Source organism: Alligator sinensis, unplaced genomic scaffold (assembly GCF_000455745.1).
Source record: "Alligator sinensis unplaced genomic scaffold, ASM45574v1 scaffold218_1, whole genome shotgun sequence".
Taxonomy (NCBI): Eukaryota; Metazoa; Chordata; order Crocodylia; family Alligatoridae; genus Alligator; species Alligator sinensis.
Window position 1 is genome coordinate 2400203 of NW_005842083.1, and position 14452 is coordinate 2414654.

Genomic DNA, 14452 nt, shown 5'->3' on the forward strand with positions numbered 1-14452 from the left:
AGGTCCCCTACCATGTCATCCCCCGTTGCCAATACCAGATCCAGTATGGCATTCCCCCTAGTGGGACCGTGTACCTCCTGTGTCAGGTGGAGGTCCTGTACACAGGTTAGAAACCTGTGTGAGCAGTGGGACTTTGCCGTCTGTGTTTCCCAGCAGATGTCCAGGTAGTTTAGGTCCCCCATGACTACCGCCTCTTTAGCTTTTATGGTCTCTGAGAGCTGCCTCAGGAGCCGGAAGATGGTAGATGGTAAACATACATTGCTCCTTTGCAATACAAAACATCTTTTTAGTATACTTAAGACCTTCTCCCATTACATTTTTGGTTGGTTAATGAAAGTACGGTAATACTATGACTAATGAACAAGTTACCACACAGTAAACAAGGATGTGCTTACAAACTCACAACTACTCTGCAGATACTGTCCACATGCATGCTCTTCTCGTACGGTAAGTGAGACAGAGTCTAACATACACAGTCTTCAATGGAAGTGGGGTAAGCAACTCTGTATCTACTAACAGGAATACTGGACATGGGGTATTCCAATGATTTCATCTAGAACTTGTGCTTATATACAGTAAGGGGAGTTTTGTTTTGTTTTCTTACACACAATATTCTGTGTGGTGTAACTTCTTAGTACTGTAAGTCATCATGTCATATCTGAAATAAAACTTACAGACTTTTAGGCGATAAACAGAAATTACACATACGCTAGTATAAGTGATCAGAAACCAGTTTCAAATCTGTAATACCACAGAAGTTCAGTGCACATAAACCTCTTTCAAAATGAAACTGGTTTAAGATAAACCTGGATGGATGTAGTGTCAGACTTAACTAACTTAGGTTAAATTGGTTTATTGAACTTCTGTTCCAGATCCCTTTCAGATTCAAGTTAAGTCATAGTCTCACAGCATCCCGCAATGCTTTGCACCTCCTCCACAAACCCCATCCCACCACGGCAGGGTAGGTGGGCTAGCCTTAGCTCAAGCTGCCTGCTCCAGTCAAGCAGGAGGCAAACTGTAGGACACACCACCCCCCAGCTTCTAGCCTGGGCCACTGCAGTCACGTGGCTACATTTCCAAAATCAAAACTGAATGTCTGTTCACTTGGTTACTGGGTCAATCTATGTTGCTTAGACTAACGTGTGAAGATTAAGTCGATTCAGCCTCCAGCTTTTTGACAGTCTGTACTTATCCTTACAAGATATATATGAAATGGCAAGCAACTTACCTAACAACTCTAGTTCTCATAGTGGTATTGGTTGGCCACTTGTTTTGGACAGACTTCTGCAAACATCCATAAATATATCTTAATGTCCTGTCAAAATAATACAGTTAACTATCTCATCACAGTAAGAAATCTTACATACTGTTACAAGAAAGGGCAGAGTCTTTCCCCAACAGAAAAGTACATTTGTTTGCATAGTGCATAGATATTTCATTGGCATTTGTATTATGGCTATCAGTGTTTTCTTTTTCAAAAATGTTTAATTAGAGCCTGTATTTTATATTCTCAACTGGTCTCTGGTGCAATTCTTAAACCTGATAAAGTGAAACGTTTCACTGAGTGTATGGGACCCAGATAGGTGTTCAAAAATCATGGTGGGATTTTTCAGGCAAATATTGCCAGCAGTTGCATGAAATTTGCAGGAATACAATGCCCATTACCAACCCTGGAAGAGGTACATAGCACAAGGCAACAGCTGAAAGAGTCACCAACACAGCTTTTATGGTAGATGGCCATTGATAAACACAGAGTTTTGATTATATCAAAAGCTAGTAATGACATAAACTAACAAATTGACGGAAGAAGCGAGAACCATCACAGAATGCTAACAAATACAGATATGCACTTTACAATTTAAACCACACAGAAACCTGGGAAGAGAAATTATTTATTGGCAACTGGAATTCTTTAACATATGTTGCACATATGGACTCTCTTACTGTAGTGTATGAATGTACCACAAACATTCAAGCTTGAAGACTATCATGTTAGAAGTACCAGCAGAACATGCCCCAGCCTTCCCTCTCATGCTCCATGCCAAGGTGATAAAGGATGATATGTCCTTCCTACTTTTCAGTTGCCTTTCATATGTTGGAATTTAATGTTGCATCTAACTCAGAGGAAGAGGAGGAGAAAGTCAGGATGATATGTACACATGGATAACTTCTTAAAGAATTCCAATTACTGGAAATCTTTGAGCAAATAACACTGAGCCCTTGGATCTACCAGTCAAGACACAGTTGTGGAGACTTTCTGAAGGTTCTCTCTTGCATTTCTGAAGGTTTTCTCTTGCATAGTTAAAAAGAACACATGCTCTCATGGGTTCCCAGTCCCATCAGACACTAGGGCTGTGTGAAGCTTCAGTCCCCAATTCGATTCGGCGGAGATTCAGCCTGATTCAGTGGCTGAATATCCGAATCGAATCAAGAGACCCTTTAATCTCTCGGAATTGAATCGGAACCCTCCTAATAGATTCGGAAAGATTCGATGATTCGGGCACAGACGCAGCTTTAAATGCTTTTTCTACATACCTCAAGGTATCAGGCGACTTGTGAATGCTGAGATGGTGGGGCGGATGGAGCGTCCCACAGGAGCACGAGGAGGTCCCCAGCATGCTCGGCAGAAGACCCAGAAGCACTTCCAGTCCACTTCTGGGTCCGCTGTGGGGCGTGTGGGACCCCCTCCCCACTCCTGTGGGACGCTCCATCCACCCCACCATAACAGCATTCATGAGCTGCACCTGGTACCTTGAGGTATGTAGAAAAAACAATTTAAAGCTGTGTCCATGGCTGAATCGCTGATTCTCTGAATCGGCACTGAATCTTCAGATTCAGCCGAATTGAATCGGGGACAGCAATCAGAATCAACAAATCAAATCGCTGTCCCCGACTCAGGCCAAATCCGAATCAAATATGGCCCATTTCACACACCCCTATCAGACACAGAAGAACCACATTCAGATCTTATTGTGGATCTGATTTACCTTGGTCAGGCCCTTACAGAATCTCAAGACTGCCATACAAGTATGTAGAGATTGTATGACAACTGGCTGGATGGCAGCCCTGCAGAGAAGGATATAGGAGTCTTAGTGGATCACCGACTCAATCAGTCTGCAGTGTGATGCAACTGCAAAAGAAGTAAATGTTTTTTGTGCTGCATCAACAGGAGCATCAATAGGATAATTAGGTACAAGGCGCAGTGGGTAAATAGCACCTCTACTAAGAGCTGGTTAGGCCTCATTTAGATTGTGTGCAGTTTTAGGTTCCACATTTTTAAAGAACATGGAAAATTTGAGAGGGTCCAGAAGCAGGTGACAAAAATTATAAATGGCAAGAAAGGCAAGCCACAAAGAAAAGGTTGAAAGGTATGTTCAGCCTACAGAGAAGACAAGGGGGGGATATGACTGAAGTCTTCAAATATCTGAAAAGCTACCATGAAGATAGAGAACATCTTTTTTCAACTGAGCAGGAATTACACCAATGGCTTGAAGTTGCAGCAAAGTTTAAGGAAAAATGGTCTTCACTTTTGTGAGTCAGTGCAATAAATGGCCTAGGGAAGTTATGGACTCTCCATCATAGGCAGTTATCAAGAAGAGCTTGGATAAGCACTGAAGAGATGATCTAGGAGTAGCTATGAACATTCTCCATAAAGAGCAACAGTTAGAAGCCCTTGCTTCTTACCCACCCCCATGGATTGCCAGGAAATCATAAGAACAGCTCTGCAGCCCAGAGCAGGCAGACACTGGGGAGGACCATGCCTAGCAGCAGAATTAACCAAAGCTCCACAACTGGCTTAGTTATGAAAGAAGATAGGATAAATTTATAGAGGGGATACGGAAACTAGAGTTCTGACTTGTGTAGACTATAATAGGCCTTTAGCCGTTTAAGGACAGAATAGTAAAGAGTTGCTTATATTTGTCTGACTTAGTTTGGTCAAGCAAAGAACAGGCAAGAGAAAAGCTCAGATGAGAGAATGTCACAAGGTATGAACCCTGTTAGAAAACCCAAGAAAGATGGATTGAGAAAAATTGGGTAAAATGTTCCAAGGTCACCTCAAGTACATTTAGTGGTCCAATTTTAGACAAGGTAAAGCTTATATAGTGAATAAGAATAGGCAGATAAATATTATTAGAGTTGTATCTATTAGGAACATTTATATTTTATTTACCTTACCTAGTAAGCTTTTACACATTTTAGCCAAACAATAAAATATAAAAATCTGTGTCCACTTTGGAATTTTTGCTTTTCAGTTTTGAACTACAGTTCTTACTGAATTACCCAACTGTTAGAGTACCTAGCTAATGCTATTTAGCAACTTTACTTTTGAAACCTAGGTAAGATGGTCCTTTCCCTAAAAGGCTGGCCATCTGTTAAAAGTTTTTAAAGACTTTAGGAATTAGAAATTTTAAGAGTAAATTGCTGTCAAATACTGATAAAATTGCTGTGTTTAGAATGTAGATAAATGTGCATTTTATAAGTTATAAATATATTTATAAATAATAAATAATTATTTGCTTGATATACCTTTTCTGTACTGTTTAATCACTTACATCTTTATTGTATTCCATTATTGATTTTAATATTAAAATTTATATATATTTAATCATGGCAGGACTGGCTCTTTTCTTGGTTCTCAGAAACCATCTCAGAGTGAACACTGGGAACTCAGACTATACGATATATGGAGTTATGCTTGCTATCCCTCCAGGTTGCAGTGCAGAACAACAGGTGTTTGGTTTTACCAGGCTTCTGACCTTTGCCAGTTGCCATATGGGGCTGGGAAGGAATTTCTTCTCTTTGTGTTGCTACAGGGGTCAGATTAAGGTTTTTTTTTGCTAAGGCTGGAGATTTTTGACTGAGGTATCACAATGCTCCTGCTGGGACTTTAACCTACAGGTTCCTGGTTGGAGGGTCTTGCCCCTCTACTCAGGGTCAGACAGGTCCCCACCTTTGGGATCAGGAAGGAATTGTACCCATGATCACATTGTTACAGACTGAGTGGGTTTTTTACTTCCTCTGTACTGGAGGATGACACGCCTTCCCCCCCTCCCCACCAACCTCCTGGATCTTTAAGGTGCATTTTAACAACTCTTGCAGTGGTGGAACAACTTTCATCCCCTTGCTTTACCCCGGCAGGTTAAGGTGCTTTTGGCATCTTTAGGCAATATGCTTTTTAGTTGTGCAATACAGCTGGTTATGTTAGACACATTCTTCCATGAGATGTTTTAGATAGGGTTGATCCTGCCTTGAGCAGGGGATTGGACTAGACAAACTGCAGAGGTCCCTTCTGGCTCTACTTTTCTATAATTCTTGGAACTGGAGAACTGTAAGCCACGAAGGCCAGAAGTTGCCCTTTGACTAAACTGACAGATAAGACCAAACATTTGAATCCTAGCAGGTACTGTAGGATTCAAATGTTTAGATTCCCATAGGAATTGGGAACTCTCCAGGAAAAGAGTTCTTACCTGGCACCAGAGGTCAAGAATGCGTTCCACTTGGCCAGACAGAACTCCACTAAATGAACTTTTCTTTTGTGAATAAGGATGCCTCTGAATTGGACAGAGCATTTCTACTTAATCTCCAAGAGCCAAAAAAAGCCCTAAAGCTGTAAGATTTGGGATGGGATGAAGCAATCTTCCTTTGTCCTGAGTGAGAAGGTCAAGAACCAGAGGCAACATGTTTTCTCACATGTTGCTAGCATAAAATGCTGAAGCCAGAACTGTCTTGGACATGCAGGGGTCTGAAAGAAATTTGGAGTCAAGTCTTGTCTGACACTTCGCAGAGTACCTGAAGAATCAGGACACGGGCAGAGGGAAACAAGGAGCATCCCAGAGTACAGACAACACTGGAGAGGGATCCCAAGCAGAGGTTCCCCTGAAGTAGGACTGAATATTGTTGACATCCATACGTATTTTAGACAACCTCAGTCTATAAAAAATAAAATAAAATTAGAAAACAGAGTCCTTGACCTCCCACTTCCGATGTAGGAACTTGAATCTCTGGGACAGTCTGTTCTTCTGTTCTGGAGGCCAACAATCTGTACAACCTATGTGTATTTGATGGCAAATGTACTCAGTGTTTTAGGTGAGCTGCTTAAAGGGAAAGATCTGTTCCACTGTCCTGCTTCTTGACAGAAAACATCACATCAGTATTGTCCATCATAATATGTACACGAAGTCACTTGCATTCAGTACACTCTCTGAATGAATGGCTTTGACTTCTGGCATAGTGATACAGCCTTATCTCCTTGGGCACTGACACCCCGTGCCTGAAGGTCATCAGCAAACGTTCTCCAGCCTAATAGATGCAACCGTCAAAACAATCACAGGCCAGCATAAGATGAGAAAAGAAAAGCACTCCTTCCTATACACTGAATGAATCCTTTCAGAAGGTCAGAAAGATAGTATTAACATTCGAATTGCCTGTAAGATATGAAATTGGCACTGTTGCAAGATGGGCATCAATTTAAATCCCAGTGAGCAGGGATAAGCCGGAGTCAGTTGTCTGGGGCGTATGTTCTCTCAAACAAGAAGAAAACAAAAAGAGGACAGAAACTAGAAAAAGAAAAGAACAGAGCGGTGCAATATCCTAAAAATAATGACTCCAAGGTAGGAGGGAGACTGAGATACAAAGCTGTACCGTCCCTAACAAAGAAGGTAGGCCCAACTAAAAGAATTTATTTGTACTGTTTTTGATAAAAAAGCAAGAGAAAGAGAGAAAGGCAGAAACTCTTTGAATGAAGGACTCCAAATCAGATTTGCAGGCTACACTGAGCACAAACCAGCAGACTTCTTCAACCAAAGTAGTTATGAAGCACAGGAAGCAAATACCACATATTTTAACCCTAGGCACAGAGCATGAGGAGAAACAGAAACAAAGCACACACTACAAGTACTGCTAGGGGCTAAAAGTCTCCAAGCCAGACCTGCTTGTGGCATAGGCACACTCCACAGTGAGGATTCAAGTATAGACAATGAAAGGAGAAATACAAAATTTCAGATTTTAAATGCAACTTGTGCTGGGACTATCAAATTTTTATATTACCAGTATTAAAAGACCAAAAATATACAACCCCACTTAAATTCTCAACATTGAGCCTGATGGACTCATGAGGCTCAATACAGTCTTACTACAAAGTGATACCATGCTCCCTTTTCAATGGGAGAAGCCAGGAGAAAAGTTGTAAGGAGCTGAGCTATTTGACAATTTTCCCCACTTAGTTTTACTGCTCTGGCGTTTTTTTCTAATAGTCAGGATTGTAGTATACTTTATTCAGAGAGGAAGAACCATCCCTGTTGAAAAGCCATTTTATGCATATGCCATCAGAAGGCATTTGTGCAAAAGAGAATTCAATCCCTTGCATATAGACTTTTGTTTTTCCCCTATTATATAGATGCATCTTAAGCATCCATACAGCCCTAACAACAGCAGCAGAGGGTATTTTTTGTAGGAAAACATCACTTACGCAAAAAGGGAATTTCTGAATAGAATCTGAACAAAAAACCACTAACTTACGGAGGCAATATCTCTGCAGCCATGAATATTTTCTCCACTAATTCTGAAAGTATACTCAGCAGATGTGTTAAGTTAGTGTTCACATCTTCATTTTTTTCTAACTTTGAGGGATTTAGCTAATAAAAGAAAAACACAGCAAGTTAAGTAAAAGTTCCTTTTCCAAAATATTGAACATGTTTATGCAGCTGCAAGATTTATTAAACATTACATTCAAATTGTATTCTGTAGATGTCTTGAAAACAATAGTGAAGTGAGCAACAGAACATGAGCCTCAAGTTGTGGAGCATGCCCCATACTAGCTTCAGTAGCAGTGGGGAAACAAAAGCAGAGGAGCATATTTTAACAGAACAAGTCATTCTTAGACTGTTACAAGTGCTTGGTGTTTTATATTACTTACAATTTAGGCTTCTGAGATTCTCCATCCCTCTAAAATAAACTAGCAGTAATACAGGTGAAATAATAATTAAGCCTACCGATAATAAATTAGGGACCATGAAATTTGCGATTGTGGAAACTGCAAAATTAGGCATTGTCGGTGAGATTGGGCAGTGTCTGTGAAATTAGCTGGGGGTAAAACAAAACAAACAACTTACTAAAAATAAAATACTGGCTCCCCAAGGGGAGCCAACGGTCCATGCGACTGCTGTGACCTGGTGGCTGCATGGCCAGGGGAGCAAGGGATGGGGAGCAACCAAGATGGTGGCCACCCCCACCACTCATTGCTGATTGGCTGAGGGTTGCCTATCATGCAGCCCCCACCCTTCTTCACCAACCAGCAGCGAAGGCAGGGCTGCATGATGGACCCTCTCGGCCAGTCAGAGATGATGGGCACGGCTATATGACAGACAGCCTTCAACCAATCAGTGGTGAGGGGTAGGGCCATTGGGAGCCCCTCAGCCAGAGGGGTGCGTGTGTGGGGGTGGGGAGGAGAGGGTGCTGTGATAAGCCCATTAAAATGGTGGCCAGCCCCACAATCTGCCCAAGAAATTAGTTATACCTGCCCTCCTCGACTTGTGGAGGTCCCTAGTAATAATAATAATAATAATAAGCAAATCATGAATTGATCCCCTGACATTTTAAATAAGAAAATATCTCCAGTAATTGTAGCTCTATAGTCTTTGAATCAGTTATCCTTTTGGTCATATGCAATCTAATGAAGGACTATGGAAGAAATTTACCAATTGGCTATCATGATTCAATTTTCAAAACAGAGATTTCTTTAAAATGTACATTAGAAACAGAGCTATGTATATTTTTGTATTAAGTTCTAGACAGTCTTTATCAAATTCAAAGTATTTTACTTTGAACTTCTAATCCATGGCATTTTTAAAGTAATGAAAATGTATTTTCAGAAAAGTTAATATATTATCTTAAAGCTAATAAACGATACAAAATATGGAACTGAACTGCTGTATAACCTTTTCTTCCACAAATTAAAGCATTACAGAAAGTATATATCAAAGTTCCCACCTCACAAGACTGCTTGCTTTCCATTATCTTTAAAATAGAGTCTTTCAGCGCATGATGAACAAAACGTGTTGCTGTAGCTTTCATATACTGCTCCATAAGGGTGCTTGCAAGTGTGGTAGCACGAAATAGGGTTGTAGCTTCATCTGAACAAATATATAACCATCATTTCAAAAGGACAGAGAAGAGGAAACGAGCAACCAGAAGCAAGAATTAAGCTCCTAGTAGCATGTGTATTCACAAGGGGTGGAAAGGGGGATACACACTGTCTTTCAATTAAAACTTTTCAAGGACATTTTAGGAAAACTACATACAGCATGTAGACATTTGTACTGTACCTTCCATGCTGATTTCCCTATCATTTAGTGTTCGTAAGAGCAATGACTCAAGTTTTTCGTGAAGAAAAATCCTCAGTAAAATGCTGGCCAATAGTGTTCGGTCCTGTCCACATACATTTGATAAGGCGTAAACTACATGCAGCTCCTTCTGTAGTATAAGCTAAAAAAGAAAAATTCTCTCTCTCAACATTAAGAATTCTCCTAGCACCACTGCTTCAGGAAAATTAACAGGAGTTTATCGCTATTAAGATTTCTTTATGTATTGCTTGGTGAGTAGCATGTTAAGTTCATAAAAGAGGTGTAACACATATTCTGTTTTAAAAGGCCAAACAAGATCAATCCTCAAGTGACGTTAATAAATCAAGTAGGCAGGGCATTAATACTTTTTAAATTAGTGATTTTTTTAAACTGTCAAAGTACATACCTCTTTAAATTCACTGTACTCCTCTTCTGGCATGATTTTCTCCATTGAATATCGTGCTCGTACTCGCAAAGATCCTGGTTCAATACCTTTTAATGGTATGTGAGAACTGAGCTGAAACCATTCATCTGTTGCGTGTCCTTTTTGTAACCGGTTTAACTGGCAGCGCATAAACACTTCGAAAAAAAAAACCCAGTCCTGCATAAGTTATTCTTAGGAAGGATGATACTAGTATTAAATACATTTCATTTTAGTGTATGTGTCACCATTATTGATTTGAATAAAAAGAATTATAATTCTACACTGCTAGCACATCAGATCACATACTTCTGAAGGCTTAACAGGGTTTAAATGAGTGAAAAATTCTTACTTGTTAATTTTGAGGTAGAATCCCCTATTTTCCATCCTACAATAAAAGTACCATTATGTTATACTATGAAAGAGTCCACCCACCAGGAAACAAGAAAGCGTGCTAAGCATTCTGTCTTAGGTAAGGATTATCCATTTTCCTCCAGTTAATATATTCTCTTTACCCTAAAAAGATGGAGATTACTAAAAAGACCTCACATTTCCCTCAGCTAAATTTCAAGGTTTTGGTCTAAATAATAAATAATTTGGTTTGAATGGGCTACTGAAATAGAAGCCATCTCTCAGTCACTATTAAAACTAATCTTTGTCACAAGAAACACGGAGAAGAAAAAGGTCAGTAAACAAATTATACTTTCCAGAAGAAGAGCAGATGATTTGCAGCTGATCTAAATTCTGGAGCAGAGCATTCATTTGAGGCAGAATAATTTGACTTCACATCAAGGCTTTGCCACAAATAGTTTCTTATCTTTATACAGGGGGTATATTGAAGCTAACAACAATCTGTCAACAACACAACCATGGACAACAGACTAAAGCCCCAATAAAAGAGACATAAAGAAATTCCTCCAGAACCTAAATTATGGCAGGTGAGATTCAGGTCATAAAGGATCATCCCCTATGTTCACCTGAGGATGTCCTACTGCCAACACAGAGATTTTCTATTGCTATTTCCAATTACTCAAGGCAGTGCAAAGGTGAGGTTAAAATGCTGGTAAGAATTGAAAGTGTGGGGAACAGGACCAAAGGAGATGCTTGTGCTTTCTGCACAGCAGAAAGCTAGTTCTGCAGAAAACAAACCTTTTTGTTCAGTGAAGCAGATATGAAGACTGTGGGAAGCATTGATTTGAACACACCCAAACAGAAATAAACTCAGTGCAACTTTTTAAGAGCGGTTTGCATTGACTCCCAGAAAATAAGTGAAGGCAGGGAACAGCATACAGAGAAATAGCAGGTGAGGACAGCAGACAAAGAACACATGGCACTGGGTGTGGCATATATCCTAGACTTGCTGCCTCCCCCCTACGATCCCAACAATCAGCTGAACGTTGGGATTGGTTGGGGAGAGGTCCCCAAGGGCTAGGACACAGCTGCCCCTTGCCAAAATCAATAGATCTCTGGAACTGAAGAGGGTGCAACCCCTGTGCCTAGGACATAGCTGCCCCATGCCTAATCCTACGATTGGGGGGGTGGGGGGGCAGCCCCAGATACTGAACCTGTACCCAGGACACAACTGCCTCCTTTCCACTGAAAGGCACACCAGTGAAACCTAGCAGTGAAGAATCAGTTCCCCACACACCAGCAACTTGAAAAGGCAATGAGGACCTTCAAACAGCACAAACAGCTACAGATCACAGAGCTCCCCAATCCTCAACTCTGCACAATTTTTAAAGGGCCATGGGGCAGTCACCTAAGGACTGGGGAGCTCCCCGATATCTAGCTGCACAACAGTGTTCTGAGAAATTTATGCTCATCTCAAAAACCATGCATTTTGTTATGCATGTCTGGCATTGGCAGCACATGCTATTTTGGGGATCAGTCATAAAACAACTCAGGTCCCAATCATGAGATTACATTAATATCTGCCACTGGCCTAAAGCACCTACTTTCGCAGCTTTCCCGAAAGATCGCTCTCCTTTTCAAGTCACCTGTTATTCTCTTTGTTCCACTAGAAATAGCAAAGTGCTTTAGAGAACTAAGCAATTCACCATACCACCAGGTTTGGAGAGATGAGAAAAATAAACAGAAGTTAATCTAAATGACACCTAGTTTTTTGTTTTGTTTTGTTTTGAAGATCAGGATAAGATCAACTATTTTTTCTTGCTTTTTTGGTAGGCAGCAAACTATAAGAAAGGTTATTCTGTGATAGATTTGAGGAAACACAGAGGATACAAAATATCATTTTGATCAAGCTACTGTCCAGTTTAATTGCAGTTAATGTGGGAACACTTGCTGATTCCTAAATCATTTAAAATATGCTAGTAAGAAACTTATAAGAATATCAGCATAAATATTCTGATAGAGAAGTTGTCAACAGCCATTAGAGAAATGCATATTGTTGAACAGTTTTGTCAAAACTGACAAATTGTGGAAAGGGTTTGGAGAAGGACACAACTCTTTTGCCTTTCTGTAATATAAAGACATACTTATATGAGAAAAAGACTTACATATATCTGGATCTTTGCTTTTCTTTGTTTTGTTACTAAGACTTATCTCAAATCTGTTGATATCAGATGAGAGGTCACTGAAGGAAACAATTGGAAAAATTGTGATTAATACTGTGCGTGTGGTATTTTAAAATTATTTGCTAAATGTTCAATTGCTTTTTTTCTAGATCTTAATTTCACCATCCAGAGTTAACTAGCAGCCATAAATATGCACTTAGTTATAGTAACACAAAAACTTAAGACAACTGAAAATTTTGCCCATGAACTGCCATGCATTTATAACTGAAAAGGATAGACCTTAGACAACTGGTAATTTAAAAAAGACAAACATGAAAATTCAAAGGTTCCTAAACAGGATGTTCATATTAAGGAACCATTATGTTTTAAATGCAATTCAAATTCAAATACAAATTTAAAATGAAACCGAGTAATTCAAAAAGAGCCAGACTTACTCAAAGACAAATTCCTCTGACCATACGGGGTTCTGGCCTTCCCTGATATGCGTTTTTGCTACCTGGACACTGTTCAGGTAAATATTGCAATAAGGATTGGTGAAGTGTTTGACTGGGAGTGTATGAGCTTCTTCCACATGTAAAATAAGACTGCTGACCTACAGAAAAGATACAATTTTGTTTGTTTGTTTGTTTAACAAATAAGCCATGGGAATTAGTTTAGACAATAAACACAGAAAGCAAGTAGTTTCATTTGAATCGGGAACAGCAGCTTCAGAGAGAGGTTCAAGAAACATTTGAAGGGAAGTCATGGAACAAGCAGCTAACAGAAAAGTTCCTTCCCCTAGGCCCTCCCCAGTTAGAGGCCAACTTATGCCATGGACCAAGCATTCACTAATGCCTTCAATGATCGTATGTAGACCACAGTCCCATAACTTAACTGATTTGCTATATAAACACATTTCTCTCTCAGTTTTAAAATCTGCTGCCTTTGAAACTCATTAATTTGTTTTTTTTACAGTAACTATAAATGCCTGATCTATTATATCTACATCATTTGTTATTTTGCAAACCTTTATCTTGTCCTTTTAATTTTCTTCTCTCTAAAAACACTCCCATACTTTTTAAACACTGTCTGAAAGTTTTACTTCAGACATTATTATCTCCCATCTTGAAACCCCATCTTTTTCTGCTTTATCCTTTAACCTTTTGAGACAAGGTGATTAAAAGTAAAACATAGTGGTCTAAGTGAGAATAAGCTGCTATACAAAATAACGTAGCATTTTCAGTGTTTTCCCTATTCCTCTATAGGGAATAAATGGTATCCTAATATCCATCATTTTTGTTTTTTGACTGCTACCAAATAATGATGGCCATGTCTCTCCCCCCACTCCAAAATTGTTACCGTTTTAGAGTTCACTAAAGTATATGAGTAGTTCAACTTATTCTTCCATTGTACGTTATATTACTTTTGACAGCCTTGAATTTGATTTGTCATCACGCTGCCCACTTGTTAGAATTAGGATCTTCAAAAATTAAATTAACATTCTCTTTAAAAAAGAAGTATTGTATTGCATACCTCAAGCCTCATCTCTTTAAAGCAAATTGTTATAGTATCTTAAAACAACATCAATCCAAGTATGGAAAAACCTTATGATATCTCAGTGCCAATCTTCCATGAAAAAAGTCACAGTAGACTCTAGTTAATTTTCCTAAGGGATATAGTTTAATTTCCTGCTGCTCCTCCAATTCCCCTCACTGGCCAATCATCAATTTCTGATAATTAGTCCTGTTGCATAATTTGCTACAATTTAGATCCCCTTTACACTGGTGAATTAATGAGCATTTACTGTATCCATTTATTCCTATTAGTCTTCTAGCTTTGAGCCAATTTTGGCCTATGACAGTTCTAATTAAATGACAAATAAATTGAAGATGAAAAGAGAAATGCCAAGATATCCTGGTTCAAAGTCTATCTGCCCTGAAGTCCAACGAAACAGAAGAATTGGTGGCATGTAGCAGAAAACTTAACTTTTAACAGCAAATGGCAAACAAAGCTAGTAACATTTACAAAAGTACCCGGTCACTTCTGAAATTTTGAATCAATTGTTTTAGGTACCCAGAAAGTGGTGCCTAGCAATGAATCTAAAACATGCCCACATGAGAGTCTTATTCTATGCTGCAACCAGTTCTTGTGATGCAATTTATTCAGGAAGTTTAAAC

At 39.4% G+C, this 14452-nt stretch overlaps 1 protein-coding gene across 1 annotated transcript in view; it reads right to left on the reverse strand.

Annotated features, from left to right (window-relative positions):
- The window catches only part of RASA1 (RAS p21 protein activator 1), a 76132-nt gene that overhangs the window by 15457 nt on the left and 46223 nt on the right, over window positions 1-14452 (reverse strand). Inside the window, exons 16-22 of the mRNA XM_006023848.3 lie at window positions 12731-12888; window positions 12279-12355; window positions 9748-9920; window positions 9324-9483; window positions 8989-9131; window positions 7519-7634; window positions 1229-1315 (exon numbers count right to left, since the gene is read on the reverse strand). Of these exons, the coding sequence (XP_006023910.1) occupies window positions 1229-1315; window positions 7519-7634; window positions 8989-9131; window positions 9324-9483; window positions 9748-9920; window positions 12279-12355; window positions 12731-12888 (914 nt within the window). The remainder of the gene's footprint in view (window positions 1-1228; window positions 1316-7518; window positions 7635-8988; window positions 9132-9323; window positions 9484-9747; window positions 9921-12278; window positions 12356-12730; window positions 12889-14452) is intronic.